This window comes from Varroa jacobsoni, unplaced genomic scaffold, assembly GCF_002532875.2.
Source record: "Varroa jacobsoni isolate VJ856 unplaced genomic scaffold, vjacob_1.0 scaffold_224, whole genome shotgun sequence".
Lineage (NCBI taxonomy): Eukaryota > Metazoa > Arthropoda > Arachnida > Mesostigmata > Varroidae > Varroa > Varroa jacobsoni.
The window spans coordinates 171,399-191,496 of NW_019213126.1; the positions used below are offsets into that span (position 1 = coordinate 171,399).

Below are 20,098 nucleotides of genomic sequence, written 5' to 3' on the forward strand. Positions count from 1 at the left end.
AAGTCACTGCCGGCTGCGCTTCCTGCCCCACTACCCATTTATCATTTCACTGGCAAGTGGTTTACAAAATTTAACTACCTAACGCCTAGCACGATAAGCCGCGTGTTCATCTGCAACTTTTTCATAAAAAATAAATTCATCTTGAAAAAAATAATTTTGACGATACACATTTATTGATGCATTATGTTCTTAGTTATCCAATATATTCAAAGCGTTACACAAGAATCATATCCTTTCTTTATGGCTTTCCGGGCTATGACTTCCGCGAATGGTCAAATAGACATTTATTTATGGAAATAACAGGCGAACTGTTTCATGGGCCGATTTAGTCTTGTTAATGTTCTCGTTCTTTTTAAATGTTCATATATTTTTCGGAAATTAGAGATTTTTCAAACCCTCTAAGTCAAACTTGGGCGCTCACTCTACGAGTACCGGCATTTACTGTCCTAGGCAAAAAAAAAAAATGCTTTCTCACGAATGATTGACTCGTGTCTTTTACGATCCTGCCCATCAAGGGTTGAAATTGGCAAAAATAAAATCTCTATAATTGCTTTCTACTGGTTGTGTTTTTAGTCATTTCAGACCGCTCGAATAAGATGTAAGCAAAGGAAGTACACCTTCAAAACGAGTAACTACTAGAAACAGCATCATAAAAAAAAAATACCAGGTCAAAGACTGACACCACATTCTCACGCCTATCGACCTTCCCCAGTTCTTAGAGTAAGGTTCGATCAAGTCCGTGATACCCCCCCCCCCCCCCCCGACAATCTTATGAAAGGATAGCCCTTGCCCGATGCCGTAACACCAACAGTAGTCGTAGGCAGTCCTTTTCAGTCGAGTTCTTGCGTTTTGAATCCGCACTTGTCTGCCCCTCACGTACATATGTATATGTACAGGGGCAAATTCCTACTAGTCACCAACGTGTTCTCTTAACTGTCGTCTAGCTGCCCCCAGATCAGAAAGATCGTCCACTCTGCTACTACTCCGACTAACGGGCAGCAGCGACGAACTAATGACGGGCCAGTTCAAGCGTTATTCATCGGACCAGACCGCCAAGGTTACTATTGAATCGCGTTGTTTTTGTCGTCGCAGTTCTGCCCCCTCTCTCTCTCTCTCTCTCTCTCTCCCTCCCTTTCTGTCCCTGTCAGTTGTTTCGTTGGTTCGCTCGTTCTAAGGCGTTTCTCACATATCGTTTGTCTCCGGTAACTCTCGTTAGCGAGTCTACTCCCGTGTGCGCTGCTGCTCCTATCGTGAATACGATGGACTCGCGCGTCTCAAGACGTCGACGGGAGTTTAGCCTGTAGCGTCTACCTAAATAAAGTAAACTTTGTGTCGCAAACGATTCATGCGCGAGCGAGAAGGAGTGGCGGCGGAGAGCTAGCCGCGCGACAAAAATACCAGGCCAATAAAGAATACAAATAAAGAACAGAGAACTCGTTTGACGATGTGTGCGCCAAACGTAAACATAGCTAGCATCAGACTGTGAGCGCAAGCGTGACACGCGGCGGTAAGTGTTGTTAGTCTAGATTTGATATAGAAAAGATTCTCGCTACCAGATAGCTAATATGAGCAATTAGTGATGGCCTTGAGATGTAACAATTATAGTGCTAAGTACAGATGAATGTACTCGGCCTTTTTTGTTGGTATTGTTATTGTCTTCTTCTGTTGAATCTCCTGTTATTTACAGCCGATTCAGGTTAGAGAATTATATCGGGTAGATATAAGGTCTGCTTTGAGAAAACGATCTCCATTTTGACCGTCCAGAGACAAAGCTTTCTTTGTCCACAACGCGTACATCCTGGATTGTATTGTACATTCTGGTTCTCGACGAGGCACGAGTCTTCACAAGCATAAGTTTCACTAGGTGAATGTATTCATCGTTATTTAGTTCAAGCGGGATCACCGGTGACTTCATAAACAATTGTGCTACAACAGCACGTTAAAGGTGTCCTTGTGCTGAATCAAGAATCGGCTGAAGACGCACTAGCTCTGTTAAAAAAAAACATCAGTTTACCGCTGTATAATTTACCGAAGCCAGGTGTATCGAAATCTCAAGCATTTGTTGCGTAACAACAGATCTAAGTCCCACACAATAATCCACCCCTGGCCATCCATTGTGCATCATTCTCCGTAATCATAAGGTAGCTTCCGGCCTTACCAGCACATAGACCTCAACCTAACAAGAAGCTTTCTGATTTTATGCATCAGGACAGCGTTTTTTTTTCGCTTTGAACAAACCTACTTTCTAATCAGCAATTATTATCCCATTAGCTGAGAAGGTACGTGTACACGTCATGAACTTCGAAAATAACATCTGAACCCAGTTAGAGCTAAGCCTAATATTGTATTTTCTGTACTTTTCCACCAATATAAGTTAGGAATAATTTCTTTCATATCATCGTAGTAGTACACTGGTGCTTTAGATCGTAGGAGTCTTGATCTGTTCTGGCAGAAGCTAACAGCGTAGAAGGAAATTCAAGTTTCCTAACGAATATTGAAGTGCGCTCTGTTTGAAGTCGGCCACCTTCATTTAACAAGCGTGGCAGATTTTCCACGCGTATGGATAGAAATAAATGAACGTCTTCATCGCAATTGGGTAGACTTCACTGAAGAAGTGTTGTGCAATACGCGCATCGTGAGTAACTTAGACAAGCATAGTCGTCTAGAGTCTTTGCCCTTCAACCTGTTATTGGTAGCAACAACATTTTGAAAAAACACATTCATTACAAACTCTATTATTAAGATTATCCATTCTAGTGCTTATCATTAGTGCAGATTACATACATCAACTTTATCTTCGCTGATCGATCATGAATAACAAATAAAACGATGAATGGCAGGTATTGGTAGTGAGTTCCCATTTTAGGCCTTAACGTTGGTAGGCCTTGACAGAAATGTTTTGTTATCGTTCCTGATTAATTTTCCGTTGAGCAACACGGTAGGCTGATTTCATTCACTGAACGTTTGCCGGAATTATTGTGTTTACTTGTCAGCTATATGAAGATCTTCAAATATTACAGCTGTAATATTTCTTTCAAATTTGAGATTTTATTCAACATGTTGTTTATCTGGTTTTTACGTTTTGTCTATTAAAAAAACAACATCTCTTACGTATCAAACCATATATCGATTGTAGTATCTGGCCGAAATCAAGCCGTTCATGACTAGACGAACAAATTGCAACAGCGGCAGTTACGGTGCTGAATAGCTGTTAATGTCCTCGGGGGTTAAAGGGTTCGCTCGTTCTAGGCGACCAGTCGATTTTATCAACTCATAGCCCGTCTAACTTCCGTGTATTCCAGATAGAAGGACACTGGTTATAGTGTGGCTTACTATCAAAAAAAAAAAAAAATACTGGTCAATGTTTTCTTCGAAGGCGTATCTTCTCCCAGTTCTAGAGAAAGGTTCGGCTAAACGAGAATAATTGCAGTCCGACAATACTGTAGTATAGAAGCAATGTGGCAAGTTTCTGCGTGTTTAGAATTGAACTAAAACAGCTTTTTAAGTTTACAACTTACTATTCCACATATACGACTCGGCAGGGTTATAGGCCACGAAAAAAGTCGTTTTCGTAATTTTTGCAGTAACATTTGGCGAAAAGCAGACTAGAAATGGCGAGCGGTTAGGCTGCCCGTTGCTTGACGGTATTGGATAGCTCAGAGGCGAGGCCTTCGTGGTACCTACGGCAGGTCTCACAGGAAATATTAAATAGGGAAATAATCTTCAAACAAATATATTTGCATGGAACGCTTCACGATAATACTGGTTTTAAACGCAAAGAATCTTAAAAAGCATGTTAATCACTCTTTCTCGGACGACTGAAAGACAAATAGTAACTAAAAATAGGCCAAACACTGTAACCCCTCAAAGATCGGCACTTTTCCTAACTAAAAAATAAGGATTCGCAATAAGTAACATCAAGGAATCATAGAGAATCAACTGCCTCTCACTTATAGCGCATTTTCGCCCCTTGCGTAACATCTTGGAAATCTACCTATTTTGGCAAAGAGCGAACGAATAGGAGCTATAATAGATGTATGCTGTATTCTAACTATTACGCGGCTATCTACTTAGTAAATTTCACTTATACTGTGTATATACCTACAAATGTGCCGTAAGAGACAAGGTTTCATTAAACATAAAATTAGAACATAACCCGGAAATCAATTGAGAGATACTTTTACACAATTATTCTTACTTTTCGAGATGTATAAGGATAAGAATTTTTAGTTACGTAACTTGGTATTATTTGAAATGTCCGAACTACTAATTGCTCGATGACGGATTTATTATAGATAGACAAAAGGGCCGTTTGAAGTAGCGGGCCTATCTACAGCAGGATAAATCTGTTATGAATGCGAATTTGCGGATTATTCTTAATGCGAACATATGCTAACTGAGTGATCTTCGTGGCCTTAATTCTTTCTTATGCGCCCATAGAAGACCATCAAAACTCCTGACAACAGCGTAGTGTTAGGGGGTCATTCCTCCTTGACAACTCTCACTTCCCACAGGTAGACTAATTAATGTTTCAGTTAAGTTAGTCAGTTAATCACTTTTACTATCACCCGCCCGCTCTAAAATAGGGATATATATATATATATATATATATATATTATATATATATATATATACACACATATCTATATGAATGTAATCTTATGCAAACTCGTACTTGTCTAATTTTCCGTGGAATTCCGGCCTTGAGCTGTACGCGGATGGGTTGTGGTCAAAAGCGCGTGGCCCACCACAGGAAGATGAGTCTAGACCGATTTAACCATAAGGTTTGATCATTTTACGCCGGCTAATACTTAGGCTATCCAACTAACGACTTCCCATGTCCACATACAACGCTATCATGACTTTTAACTAGCTGTCTGTGTGGACAAAAACGATGATGAGAACTGCCTACACAAACGCTCAATTCCCATACGTCTCGCTCGCTGGCCCGAAGGCAGCCAGAAGGTTCGTCCGTATGGGGTGAAAAGACAAAGCGCATTACAATACGACAATTTATTTGACTTGCATATAGACACAGGGTGGATAGGCGACTGGCCGCTAATGTTAAGAACGCTTACGGAATCAAAAAAACGAGAATCCTGCCACGAGCATCATGTCCGCGCCGTGGACGGCATTAGCGCACCGGTTACGCGGGCGGCCGTATCAGCAGCACCATGCCTGATCTCGTTGTCGGTGATCAGACAGTGTCCGGAAGTGGGGTGCTATACACCTCTAGCAAGACGGTTGCGGTGGCCGCAGTTGATGCGCCGCCCACGACGCTCACGGTGGGCGGACCAGGAGAGGGCATCGGGGCGAGGGTGAACGGCTAGCCTTTAAAATGCGTGCGACCCGCTCCGGCGGCAGATTTACTTCGGCATCTAGCGGCAGAATAAGCAATTTACCGACCAATTTGTTAGTGAGAGCAGGCGATAGCGAGCTAAGCAGCTGATAAAGCAGCAGAGACAAGCTACTCGTGTTATCAAAACGTGCATTCGAACCTAGAGAACCGAGCTGGCAGTTACGTAACGTTAACAAGAGAGTTAACGTAAACAACTTCCGTCACTTGAAACGTACAAGAAGTTATCAAAGGAACTTTTCAAACGCTGAACTAGAACGTGAGGACACTTGTGACAGTGTCTTGCCACGACGACGTCGAACAGGTGCTTTGTTCGGGGACAGTTTCCCGTTGACCGTACTGGCAAAAGAGCTCAAGACGCCTAACAACGGAGTGCAGCGGAGAGTGCCCCCGCGGGAACGACAAAACAAGTTGTGCAAAAGTGTAAACAACATTGATTCGATTTTGTTGCTATAGTTTGTTAACACGTTGGGCGCGTATTAACGAACTACGGTTGTCTCCTGTTACAATCAAGTTAAGAGTCCAACGGGAAACCCATCGGCAGCGACGATGGGGAGTACACAATTCGCGCCTTGGGCGCGTCAACCCGGCCTTGCTCTAATCATACTGATGCTGAGCCTCATCAATATGACGAGTGCAGACCCCACCGCTGAGCAGTACAGAGATACGATAATGCGGGGCGATTTTGGCCGTTCGGATTTGTTGACTCTGCTACGTACTGTACCAAGGAAGCGGTTTACGGAGGACGGGGCTGATCGTAATGCTACTCCTTCGTCTTCGCACACGCGGCACATAGCCAGTAGAGAAACAAAGCGTGAACGACCCAGCGTCAGCCCACCCTACTGGTAAGTTTATTTCAGAACAGGAATGCTCGATTTACAATAGTTTCTACTTAATGAAATTATATGCCACAGGTCACATGTGGTCCAGTTATGTGATGTCCATCAGATTTTTTATTAAAATAGCAGAGTAATAGTGTTTAGAGGTATAGTGTTAATAGAGTACGTTGATTATGAAGGCAAAAACGTGGTTGGCTTTGCTTCAATTAGTTGTAGTGTTTCTATCCATCGGCGATAAACAGAATTGCCATAGAAGTGAAAAATTAACATAGAAATATAATCGAGCGTATAATTATCGAGGAAGTTCGGGCAAAAAATAAGAAAATTTCCCAGAGAAGTCAACTCGTGTTCTAAGCTGGGTCGGTAGTTGCCAGAGCTGCTGCTGACAGCCTTGGCTGAGTCGAAGAAAGGCACGAAAAGCGGCTTGCCCTAGAGACGTCGCTTTTATGGTTCTAGATTCAAATAAATCAATGGATGCTATATTAAGTTTCGGGCGTTATAGTTAAAATTGTTGGGCCTTTTGTTAAAATGTTGACTCTAGCACAAACGTGTTACTGTTTTAGTCAAAAAAAGTCTTGCCCCCATTGTACAAACACAACGATCACACAGTGGTCATGTTTTTTAGGTATCCGTACCAAAACGGTGAAGACCTTAAAATCGTGCTCGCCGAACAGCAACAACAACAACAACAAAGACGACAACAACAGCAACAGCAGCAGCAGCAGCAGCAGCAACAACCCGATGGCCTGCGGCAGGCGAACCTCTACCCAACTTGTAAGTTTCTAACTCTCGGCTATACGAATGCAAGTTGACCGTACTGCTCATTTAGTGTGTACACCTGATTTAGGCGCATTTACTTTTGCAGGCTAACTATGCAAAAACGTATAATATAATACTGAGATACTAGATACTATTAAGGCGCAACTATATGTATAACGTGGTCCAAAAGCTGCTAAACAGTTGGCGCAGGTAGGCTCATATGTGTTTGTTGCGAAGCGCACGTTTCTTTTCGATCTGCACAGAAATGTACTTATTATCCTATTGTACAGGACAACCTCAGACGGATTTACAACTCGCCTTATTTTTATACTAAACATTCTCAGGATAAAAACATTGCTAAAACACTGTGTTGAAGACCAATTCAAGTACCGGCAGAACGCTTCGGAATTAAGTAAGGATATAAAATAGCTTTGACTTTTGTGCCTCGGTCGCGCCGTGTGTTTCTTGTTATTTAACGCGACGCTTATGTAGGGTTACGAATAAACGAGAATAAAATTACGACCAGCACTAGTTTCCTTTGCGTCGGCGCCTGCCTGTTGTTTAATGGGAGCTACAACAGAAAAAAATTATCGTGTGGTACAGTTAAGTCTCGAGGTGATACCTCCGTATACCCCGGAACAGCACACTTTTCATTAACCTATTCACTACCCCATCGAAATTAAGCACTATAGGCAAATTTGGGTGGCTTGAGTGATGTCAACATGCTTTAATCTGATGCCAATATATCTATTTGCTTCCTAACAATTGACATTGCGTCGAGCAAGTTGTTAATCAAAGGCCGATCTATCGGATGGACATGACCGATACATACCATATATTGTTTACCATATACCTACTTAATGGCCCTGACTTGTCCTATATTGCTACTGTTTCTGTCCGCTAACACTCGTATGTAACCGCGCGTAATACCCGGGGTCTCTTTCGATTCGGTGTTTGCTCGCAGCTTAAATTAGTTAACGTTCCTGAGGCAGTTAACCGACGTTGGCGCCTCGTGTTGTTGCCGGATCATCTAAGATGGCGGGGTGTCAACCAGAACGACAACATTCGGGTCCGATATCGAGTAAACAATAGGTGAATGAAAATAGACTAATAGATCGTAGACAGTCCGATGGGGAAGAGACTTCGGAATTGGTCGATTGGGATGAATATCTGCTGTTGACGTCGCCGTTGTTACGGCCGACATCGAAAACAGAAGGAAAATGCTCGACGATCGTACAATGTTCTTTTCTGCCTAGACTTGACCCGAACAGAAGCTCGACTTAAACAGTCACGCGAGTCATCGATTTTATGTGTACCTGTTGTAGAGAAGCGATAAATGTTATACAAGTCAGTAGCAATGGTGGTCACCATATCGAAGCGGCATGATCACTGCCGTCTCAATAGAGATAGCCACCGTAGAACCAAACAACATGGTGAAAACGCCCAGTTGTCTTACTAGTAGAGCGTAGTATTTGTTAGACAGATTTTTTTCTTTCTACAAGAGGAAGTCTGAATGATGCGATTGTCGTAAATAGACAGGTGACTTCGTGGTATGAAGGTTGGATAATTATTGGGTGCCAACACGAGGCGAGCCAGCTATCGACAAATTTGCGCTTAATTCTTTATGTGCATCATTCGACTGTACAGCTGTATATGTGCAGCTGGTTTTTATTCTTATGCGCGGCACATAGGTGCGTATCTGCCTTGCTCTCCCTCTCTTTCCTTATACAGCTTTTCCCACATCCCAGAAGTACTATACACCCTCCTATTATGGGGTCGAATTTTTGGCTAAATGTACATCAGCAGGTCGTGCCAACGTGCACGCATTTTTGCGGCCTCTTTAGTTGACATTTGATGCATAATGGCTGCAAGGCACTTAACTTGGAAAAACTGCACCGGTTAAAGAGATGTTTCTAACTGTACGCGCAATTCCTTGACCCCTCTGGGTTTCGGGAACCCACACGTTGTGACAGACACAACAGGCCTATTATTAACGGGTCAAAAATGGAACACTTCCTTGTCTTGCGTGCCGTTGTATTTTTGAATGCCAAAAGATAAGAAAGCGAAATGTTTATTTCTTTATTATTTATAAAAGTTTATTTAACAGCTTAAAACGCATTATTCCCCTCATACGAGGGCTAGACGCTGCCCTCTATTCGGCTACGTTCGTACTGGCCATCCTCGGTTCCGCGCCGCCAAAGAAATTGTCACGGTTCGGAAAGCAAGACATTGTGATCGTTATACCTACTAGCTTGTATTCCGACGCTTGAACACCCGATGAACGGCCACTAAGCGCGCAATTACTGTTCAAAAATAGAGTTAGGTTATAATCAGTTGACTCATTTTAGGCGAAACCTCTTCTATTGATGCGCCTACCAATTTAACATATGATGTCTAATATACATGCGCGAACGTGCATGTATCATTAATTGTTTCATGTCAAATAAGACAAATCAGCGTTAAACACCCCAAATCAGTTAAGGTTCCCCCGTTTACTTGAGTCATCGCTTTCCCTTGCCTTTCCATCGTGAACGTTTGCCACGTAACAGTCTTTGTGATCTGCACACTGTGCTAAAAATACAGATTTTCGCAGACAGGCGTCTGAGCCTTATCCGTCGAGGACGAGCAGAACTTGAATGAGCTTATCAATGGGTTCACTCTCACGAGTCTGCGGAGACCAATGACAGTATACGCGACGACGTTCATATTATTAAAGTTCCGCTCAGTGACGTTGTTTATCTGCATAACCAATTGAAGAAGATGATATGCAAGCTATTTGTCCCTTCTGTTTACTTTTGGGACCGCGATAGTTTAGCTTTGGACTAGCCTATGTAATCGGCCAACTAGCAAAGGACACCTTGCCTCTTAATCTGGAAGTGTACGCAGCGCTCCCCAGACTTCCAGTGTTGACGAAACGTGAGAGCAAAATAGGAACTAGGCCATTGGCCTATCGCAGCTTTGCGTACGTAGATAAAACAAAATAATAAAGAACGATCCGTCCGAGTCACGAATGTACACGGAGGGCATTGCTGGGTGAGTGCTTGGCTGTAGAAGCTGGCCGCTCACGATGACGTCAATTCTTCCAGCAGCAAATCACCCGGTCGACAAAGAGTCAGTGGGGCTGCAGACTTGAGCGGGTAACCATTTTGCGCTAGTATTATGCGCTGCTACTGCCGGTGCCCACTGAACCCATCTCTCTCTCTCTCACTCTCTTTCTCTCTCTCTCTCTCTCTCTCTCTCTCTCTCTCTAGCCTTCCAACGTTTATCATTCTTTCGGATGTAGCCCAGTACGATCGGGCGGGAAGTTTCCTCGTGCTGTCTGGCCTCTGTCTAGCCTCCTTTGCCTCCTGAAAGCTTTCACTACGCTTCCAAGTTTATGGCAGTGCAATTACCGGGTCGAATCGAGCGGCGCTGAGTTGGGCTGTTTCGTTGTCAGTATTTTGATCTATCTTTGCCCGTTTTCGTGAAGTAGGGGCTACTTCACTCTCGCTGTTCGCCGATAGAGCTGCCGAGGGCTACCGCCTAGAGACTCTTCGTACTAAAACTCAACGCGTAGAGTAAGTAATGCGATTGTAGGGTAAGAATGAAGATCATGTATGGTGCCAGATGGCCAGGGATGGTGGGAAGCAGCGGCTCTCTTGTCATAAGAGGTGCTTTCTTTGCACATCCTCCCTCGTATACAGCAGAGAGCGCTTCTGCGAACGGACGTGCCCTCACGATCTCGTGCGCTCTCCGCCGCACGCTCACCGTCTTCGGCGAATTAAAAAAAGCCTACTACGAGACTAGAGAAAGCCAGAGATACAAAAGAAGCTCAACAACGAACGAAGACGTGACAATGAATTATACAGCGATGACGGTAACGGTGGCGGTTATAGTAAACCCGGCAGAACGGCAGATCGAAGCAATATACTTCAGCATTACATAGCCGATAGTTACTCTAGCATTATGTTGCGTAACATAGGATGAGTAGAAAATACTCTGTTTCGCTGTGCATTTTGCCAGTGTCGGGAGACCATATATACAGAGTAGGGGGGAGATGGGTGGCGTCTACTTTTACATTCCGTAGCATCGTCGGTTTCCGCCGGTCGTTCTGATTCTCCAGTATAAATAGAAACGAGACAGTACTCGTATATATCTGGTAAGTAGGTGTGTGTGTGTGTGTGTGTGTACTTAACTAGCTATCTAGCAGTCTCAAAAGGCCAATTATTTATGATAGTTATCGGAATAGGCGGTAGGCGGGACAGCTGGACAACCGTTGCGGATCAGATACTGCGTGGAACTTGCGCTTAGTTACTGACACAATCTAAGCATCGGTTTGGATCCAATACTGTGTCCTCAAGAAATGCTTCTGCAAGTCGGAAGCGGAAGTTTCAGTATCGGAAATCAACGAAACAACAACTATCTGTAATAAGACGAACATCGACCTCCAGAAACACTACAAGCATCAACCGACGATTTTTTTTTTTATTTACTTTTAAGATAATCTCCAATTCACTCTGATCCGACAGCGGATAGGAATGATGGTCAGTCGATAATAGCCGCAGCTGCAAATGACAGAAAAATGTCTGCGCACTCGCCTTTATAACCGATGATCAGTTTTCGGTAAATCAGACGAACGGAATACAACTGTTTACTGCATCCAGGATAACCTATCACATACTCAGTGGCAGCAGACTAATAATGGACCGTCTGCTATCCCACACCTACCTCATCCATTCATATTTATTTTCTCGATGCGGCAGCAGCTTGTTTATCGGCTCAGTAATAGCTCGGTAGCCCATTGTTAGCAGTACTTCTCCATTGTCTGATTCTCATTCCGAGAACCATCGTTAAGCCGGCGGAAACCTCACTTATCGATGATGCTGACGATGATTGACACCATGACATGCATTTCGACCTATCTAGCCATGTATTCAGTGATATGATACCTTTCCCCGCTAGCTGATTCACAGATATCAACTACTACCATCACTACTACTTCCCATGGCTAAAAGTGGTTCACTGACGCAGGATCTACTTATCGTAGCAACTACAATTACCATACGACTGTAGCCAGCTATGTCTGCCACCGGTGTTGCCATCGGTCTCGCGACGGCGGCCGCAGCCGCGGCAGGTTGCTGTTACGCCTTCTACAAGACGCCATTACTCGTGCGACTACTGTCGCTGCTGTATGATTTCGTCTGGTCGTATCTGCCTGAGCGTCTCTGAATCGTCTAGACACATGACTGGCAGCGATTGACGAGCTTGGCTGGCTGGCTGGCTAGCTGGCTGGCTGGCTGACTGACTAGCTTGTCGGTCGCAGTACACGTGCGGGGCGCCATCTTGGCCTCTGTTCGGCCCAATGACGGTGAACGTACATTGCGCCTAGTCATATACAGTAAGGTAGCCGTGAAACAGCGTTTTACCAAGTGAGCGCTAAGGGGAGCCATCAGACGCGAGGGTGGCGATCACGACAGTGGCCGCTGTGCAGCGAAGCTCGATACAATGGGAACATCAGCACATAAAAGATAGCTTTCTGGCTGTAACCTTTCCGTTCCCTAATAAAGTACGAATACCATCCTATATAATTAGTATTGATGTGGCTTCGACTTCGAGCGGCTCTCGTTTCAGTCTTTCTTTTTTTCGTATTATTAGTTAGCAGTTTCGTATAACACGTAACAATAGAGCTCTTATGGTGTACAAACATTTTGTAAATTGTTTTCGCGCTGGAAAATAATGCACATTTTGGTAACACATCGACACATTTTCTTACCGTACATTTTCTACTTAGTTCATAGTCTGCTTCCCGCTAAATGTAGGGCAGCTCGATCAGAAGACGAATTGCAGTCACGACAAAATGTCAAAATTGCGTTTATTTTTTCACGAACAACGAGTAAAAACATACGATATCCTTGACGGATCGAGCTGTTTCGGTTAGACAACTTGGCGATTGCGTAGTTTAGCCCTTAACTCCACCGGTACTTGGATTTATTTATGTTATTAGATATAAATTTGTTGCTAACAGAAATAATTTTTCTGCTTTTGGACAGATTTTTCTGTCATGCTTATGTTTGTTCCGACGCTATCGCAAGAAAACGAGCGGGAAACATTTCGGCCTTGCAAAGAGAATATCGATATTTCCAAGGCCTCAGTGGAACTTAACATATCAGGATGCTTGTTATTTGCCACCGGCCTTTTTTGCCTAATATGTTCAATTCGTTTCAATAAGTTGTCCTTATTGTCTCCTTAGAGAAAAATCATTATTTCCGTTCCATCTGATCGCGTTATATATATATATATATATCGTCCAAGATGGAGAACCAAGCAAATACAGCAAAGCGGTAAGACGCGAATCGCGGTTTTTGGTCAGTTCGGTACTCGCCTCAGTCGAACACAGAACAATCTAAACATCAGCAGATATTGAAGAGGGATTCTAAGACAAGCTTTCTCTTTGTTGCTTACACACACACACGCAGAATGGCGTATTTACTGTATATCGAGTGTTGGCTGTGATCTTAACTTACGGCTTGCTTTGCTATCAAGCCATATCGGCGACTCCTCGTCGACCCATCGCGAATTTCACTCCCATATTTTTAATGCTAGTTATGTACGTGGGCTTGGCGGCTGGCTAATGGGGCTAGGAACGCCAAGCTTTCGCGCGGTTATTTGATGTTTGGTAATAATGGCGGCAAATCTCGTCTGTATATATTATCGAATCTACAATTACCACTACTGCCATCGCAGCCGTGATGAAATCTCACGAACGAACGGACGGACGGACAAACGGACGTGCGAAGCTTCGAAGCGCTTGATACGTCAGCGTCGCCGACTATGCCTTTAGCGTTCCACGCTGTTCGGTTTCTGCTCACGCTTGAGCAAATTCGGAGGCTTTTCAAGGGGTCTGATCGTCTGACGGTCCTTGCCCGCTGTTGGCTCTTGTACCCGATCATGTTAGGTGCACTGCAGTTAGCACGGCTTTTTCGCCCCCCGTTTGGGTGCCTCCAAGCGCGCTGGACAGAGGGCGATGTCGCAGCGAAGACGGGGACCCGAAAATGCGAGAATCAGTGAGATACAATAATCATTAATATCTCTCAGTGTTCTCCTATGACTATGGACAGGAGAAGTGCGTAAGAATATAGGACAGATACCATTAATAGTTATCCAAACGGTCGTCGTATGCACGGGCCTAATGCGGTCCATCATCGATATAGTTTGGCATTATAAATACAAAATTAACAATGACAGTGTACTGATAATACATTAGTGATTTTCAACGAGATAGCTTACGCTATTGTCGTTCAAGTACTGCTCATGCATATCTCGGATGTTCTTTTGAACTAAAGCATATGATCTATGATACATCGGCTATACGAGGTACGTAGTTCCTTTTGATGAGCAAAGGGTCTTTGATATTTAAGCTTTCAGTTTGAGCAAGCTGATGCCGAGACGCAATTGCTCGATATGATTGATTGCAAAAACTGATGTAACACAATTCGTATTAAGCTCATCGTCGGCCGAGCCATTGTTTTTTTGGGGCGTCACTTGTTTTGGCAATTCCCAGTGCGAGGTCGACTATATCAGGACGCCTGTGTTGTCACTCGGGTCACAGACACTAGCCCCGATCAACATCAAATAGTTCCAAGACCTGCCATAGCTGTGCCGATGATTAGAGAATCTTATGTGTTCGCTTTATCCAGCCACTTTCCAGAGAAGAGCCATCACCATATAGTTTAGCTACCTCCCAGCGCTACTGACGCCTCTGCAATAACGTACAGATTGCCGTATCGTAACGTCTTTATCAGCAAATATTGCTTCGTTCTTTATCATCGTCGACGCGATGCGTTGTCGTATCCAATCGCCGCTGGGATAGCATTCATTAACATCTCGGCTGAGTTTTTCTCTCCTGTCGCAGTCATCCGAGTGTTCCGTCATCTCGGACTCGCCATCTCCGCTGTACGCAGAGCTGAGATTACGATCGGATAGAGCAGAGCAGTACGATGCGAGGTATCATAGCAGTGCCATTGCTCCTTCAGCGCTACCTGGTTTAATAAAGCTGGAAGAGTTACCGTGAAGTGACATCACGGCCAGAGTGAACCAATACGAACGGATAGAAACATTACACGTGCGTCGCTGCGCAGTTGGCAGCTGTGAGAGGGTGCCTGTTATGAACAGGTAGGAAGAGGAAGAACTGTAGACAAGCATGTAATGAAAAGCTAAAATTAAACAGAGCTTTCGTCCGGTGCTATTAGTTTCCGTGCAGTGTTTTTATTTGCCAGTATAATCAACAGGTTTCACGTCTTTCTTATGATAAATTGACACATTTTAGGGGTCGTAGATGGGGTTGTGGCTAGTCAGGGGCTGGGATTTGGCCTGTTCAAGCCTTTGGCTCAGTTTAAACCAGTCGATCTCGTCCACGCGGGCGGTGCTTCATCTTCCCGAGACTCTATTCGATTTAGTTATTATCAAACGAGTTGTCTTTGTTATCACAGGTGAAGGTCCATCTGACGCAACGCAGTGGCAGCCAAACGGGAAACACGCTTTTCAATTCTTCTTTCCACAAATAGCTAAAATGCGATCGAGCGATCAAGTGCTAATGCCAAGATCAACCACACTCTACCTTCGTCTCAAGGTAATTTTGGGCTTCACTCTCGTCAGATTCGTATCATTAATACACGTCTACGGAATCTGCATTGAATCGAGCGCGATAGCTTTATGAGTTATATACTAACAGCTTGTATAGATAGAACATTAAACGAAATACGAAATGTGTCTGGGCAGCAAAATGAAGCTTACCTTAACTAAATCTAGGCATGATATTTCAATGTTGAACACAGGGTCCTGGCGGTTGGCGTCTGCAGAAATCGAGTACGCCAAGCTTACCCCAGACGGGAGCGACACCTAACGACGTTGACACGGAAAATATTTCCCTTAACACCGATAGCACAGCGCAAACCTACGTGATCATTAACGTCACTGAACGTGAGTGTATTTCATCATTTTTGTGGAAGACGTTTGATAGATGTAAATTCATTGTTACTTATTAAGTAGCGAATCAGAAACGTTGACACCATCCAAAGTCATAGAACGTTTTCGTTTTTGGCTGGCATAATACCAATCTATTACAGATTATCTGGAACCGTCGTGTTTAATATTCTTGTTTTGTTTTTAGCCGGATGCCGTTCAGTCCTTTGCCATAAAAGCATCCCCGTAGATCTAAGCTCCTCTTACCCTTACGCGAAGCTCAATTTGCGACTCTTCGGCCTCAGGTACGTATGCCTAAACGAAAGTTTTGCGCCCTGCATTAGCCAACATTAGAACATCATATAAATATAGTTGAACTTATTGTTCAGCTGCAATTGCATACAAGTTTACCTAGCTAATTAAGCTATTATGCCCCGTCACCGATTAGGTGGTATTGTACTTACCTACACTGAACAACTGTTTGCGGTATGATACAGATCGAATGCTTGTCGGGCACACGAAGAAAGGAACATCTTTCACTTTCAAAATGTATCTTCTGTTATTTTATAGGTGGTTCACAACAACTGACACAGAGGCACAGCGCATTGAGGTAACTGCGACGGATCCTCAAACGAAAGAACCCTTGGATATAGGCGATCTGTTCGTTGGCATGCGATGCGGAACTTCTGAACCGAGTAAATATTAGTCAAAGCGATCTTTTGCTATGAACATAACTTAAAATGAAAGGATTTTTTGTAGAAATATTTATCAGCTAGCTAAAATGACTGAATTTTTCAGGGTTGAGTCTTCCAGGTTACCTCACCAACAACCCGTCCAGGTTGGAATACCTCGAGGGATTAGCTGACAGCTTTCTCAGTGTCGACTACAGTGTTCGCAGCGCCTTCAGTTCCAGCACCGATCGAGCAACTATCTCGCACACTGGTCTGAATCTTCACGATCTGAACCAGCGATTCCAGCCATCTGTACGACGAGCAAGACTGGCACCTGGTCAGCCTCGCCTTCATCATCATCATCGAAGTTACTTCGGACGTCCTGGCAGTGGCCATCACAGAGACCGAATTGCGGACTGGCCATTGACGTATACTGGAACATCAAAGGGCGGCGATATCACTGTTGACCTAGCACCCACGTCAGTTCCTGAACTCCGAGAATCGTGGTTGCGCTGCGACAAACAACGAGAATTTTTGACATTTGCGGCTGCTGGGATGCCAACGGTCGTCGAGCCGTTAGGGTTCATGTTTGTATCTTGCAAGTGCACGAGGGTTTGTGCGGACGCCAGCAGTTCGTGTCTGCCATGCGAAACTCGGGTACTCGCCAGTCAAACGTTAACTGTTAAGGAACTCGTCGACGGTGAAATGGTCACACGCCAGCGAACGATTCCAACCGATTGCGGGTGCTACTAGAATCCAAAAACTCCAAAAGGGTTTCAGCTGGACAGAAATTATGAATCTGTGTATCTACTATGGCGACCAATCTTCCTATGTTCCAAGGATTGCGGCTAGTCAGAATCACTCGATTACATCGGTCAGATCATTGTATCTAAATGATTAGCGTCTTCCACAGCCGTAGGAGAAAGCAACCACAAAATCGTGTCCCAGTAAACGTCAATATTGTGGATGTGTACTTAGCAGCGGCTTAGTTCGATAGACGAACCCGTCACGGCATTAGCGATTGACGCTCGATCTAACTAGCAGTTTGATTGATCCTGCGGCAAGGAGCTCACTAAGTCCGGTTGAAGCTTAGCGTTTGAAACTTATGAAGATGATTCGAGTGCAACCATGCTCTACAGACACACGAAGCATTCCCTTCCGCTTTATATTGTCATTTCGACTTGACCTGCAGTTCAATACACCCTGCAGGTCGACAATACACCCTACGGACCATGCACACACAAGAACTGAAGTGTCGAAACAAATGAAGCCATATGACCTCATCCCGCCATATGAACGCATTACAACTATTACATCATTGTATCATAGACGTTGCTGCCTAGTCAATCTTTTGAGAATCCGCAATCGAGACAAACTCTTTTTTGTTATCCTTGCTGACGATCAAATAGAGACTCGCGGTACGTTTAAGGGTCACTTGTTAAGTCCCATTGCTCAATTGCACCTCAACCTTGTTTGAACATCCACATCACTCAGTATTTCTAGCGTAACGTGCATTATTGTATCTTGTCAGTCGTAATATGTACCTACATCAGTGGATAAAGAGAAAATCGTAGATACGCTATAGTATCAAGTGTGGTACCGAAACCTCAATTTTGAAACACCCTTACCTCGAAATACGGACTGAGTGCCGTTCAGTGAGATGGAGGTACTATCAACCACACACATACATTACGTGTGTCACGCAGGTGGTATAGCATTCCATTTCACTATTACCATAGTTACTATTATTTACTTAGTTGGCAAAGTAGATTAATTCAAAGCCATGTTATCAATCCTGTCAAATAGCTTCGAATCGAATAGATGTAGCAGGCGTATATGCTACTACACAAAAAGTCCTGTTTGGCGTGCTGGGCTCAGCGTCGTGTTCCTATATTAAAGAAAGATCATTGCCCACGTCCAAGGCGCGTTTCCTCTGTGTTTTCCCTGTCATCGTTCATGTTATATATTCACATGCGCCCTGGGCAAATATATTTGATAATAGCAGACAGTTGGGGGCCAGAAACTAGATGTGGAGATCAATTATACAACGATCAAACAACCGTCCCTAATCAGAGTTTTCCCGAGTACCCGAATATGCCATGTCCTGTGCCACCCCCTGTATAAGCTGCACTGTGTGTCTTGTCTCCTCTTTTGCTTGCAATCCTTAAATATTTCTCTAAAAGCAGGGTATTTCAAAGCTTATCGGCAGCACACACTCTTGTAGTAGTGCTTCCGCTATTATATAACTTATAGTACGTGAACATTCAACAGGGTCCAATATTGTGCGACTTATTGATGCACCGCAATGACAGTTTGAGCATCCGTACCACTCAATCGAATCGTTAGATTAGACTACTTTGAAGAGGTGTTAACTTACTTTGCTGACAGGCTCAGTTCAATATCTGGGCTACTGAAGTTCTGCTTTGGACAAAATTTGTTATTTTGTTTTTTTTTATATATATATATATACTTTATAAACCCCTGTATCATGGTTTTAGTGCAGGCGCACGAAATTATCATGGACGTACAGAGTTCATTAAATTGGGGTTCTATTATAAAAAAGATGCCTTCATCTACGAGATCTGTTTCTTCGTTTTAATCTCATTAACTGAGATGTCGTGCAATCTTCATATATATCAGCTTCCTGTTTTGTTGCTTCGGGCGCCTCGTGCATCTATTGCGCGAATTACCGTCTCAGAAGATAATCGTTGACTTGAAGTTGTTCAACCTTTTATCATAAACCGATGAAATCAAATTTGCACATATCCTTTATTACAATCATGGCTGAAGTGGACGGAAGAGCTGCCCCTGGTTACATTGCGTGATTGTTCCGTATTCTGATCGCAAGATATATTTTTTTCGTTTGAGTCTCCCTAACCAATGAGATTCGACTTGTAGTACTTAACTATCCACCATCATACGCCTTTCCCGAGCTGATCCATCCATCGAGCTGCGTTGTGTTAACGTAGTGTATATTATTTTTGTTAAGCATCATCTACTAAACAGACGATCGTAAGTATCTGAAAGGCGTCGAACAGCTAAAAGCAGACAGGCAGTTCATGGTCTTCGAGAAGAACTCGTCTTTTTCGTGTTTGTTAGTGCCTGTATACTGTTCTCGATGTATCTTGGTTTTATCAAACATTGATTCGTGAGCATTTACGATAAAGCCGCGTTTTTCTTTTCATCTAGCCCACGCGTCAGCTTACCTCCGCCATTCAAAGATCTCCGATGGTCGTAGCATATGGAATACGAAGTAGCAGCAAAAAAATGAAGAGAAAGACTGGCGGACAACGAGATTAAATTGAAAAACCAAAAAAGTCAATAGCAAAAAATGATCTATATGGATAAAAGATGCGACAGGGCTGTAGAGGAGGCCGTACATTTCGTAAGTTTACGCAAAACTAAAACGGGAACGTGCAACCTATTCGTCATACAACTGCCTCGTTTCCGAGTCAATTATCCAAGGCGTTAATTATATATATATATATATATATATATATATATATATATGTAACGTGAAAGAAAATCTATAT

At 43.6% G+C, this 20,098-nt stretch overlaps 2 protein-coding genes across 2 annotated transcripts; both read left to right on the forward strand.

The window, feature by feature from the left end:
- The first annotated feature begins 5,174 nt into the window (after positions 1 to 5,174).
- Positions 5,175 to 15,649, forward strand: LOC111273767 (uncharacterized). The gene is made up of 4 exons (XM_022855699.2): positions 5,175 to 5,318; positions 5,876 to 6,201; positions 6,821 to 6,969; positions 15,423 to 15,649. Exons 1-4 carry the CDS (start codon positions 5,175 to 5,177, stop codon positions 15,647 to 15,649), a joined length of 846 nt encoding a protein of 281 aa, XP_022711434.2.
- Positions 15,650 to 16,441: 792 nt separating this feature from the next.
- Positions 16,442 to 20,067, forward strand: LOC147753796 (uncharacterized). The gene is made up of 2 exons (XM_086973620.1): positions 16,442 to 16,589; positions 16,693 to 20,067. Exons 1-2 carry the CDS (start codon positions 16,442 to 16,444, stop codon positions 17,316 to 17,318), a joined length of 774 nt encoding a protein of 257 aa, XP_086829746.1. The 3' UTR covers positions 17,319 to 20,067.
- The last annotated feature ends 31 nt before the right edge of the window (positions 20,068 to 20,098 follow it).

Coding starts and splice junctions, on each gene's coding strand:
- LOC111273767 (XM_022855699.2), top strand. CDS start 5,175: ATGCCTGATCTCGTTGTCGGTGATCAGACAGTGTCCGGAAGTGGGGTG. Junction 5,319..5,875: donor GAGAGGGCATCGGGGCGAGG/GTGAACGGCTAG, acceptor AATCAAGTTAAG/AGTCCAACGGGAAACCCATC. Junction 6,202..6,820: donor AGCGTCAGCCCACCCTACTG/GTAAGTTTATTT, acceptor CATGTTTTTTAG/GTATCCGTACCAAAACGGTG.
- LOC147753796 (XM_086973620.1), top strand. CDS start 16,442: ATGTATCTTCTGTTATTTTATAGGTGGTTCACAACAACTGACACAGAG. Junction 16,590..16,692: donor ATGCGGAACTTCTGAACCGA/GTAAATATTAGT, acceptor TGAATTTTTCAG/GGTTGAGTCTTCCAGGTTAC.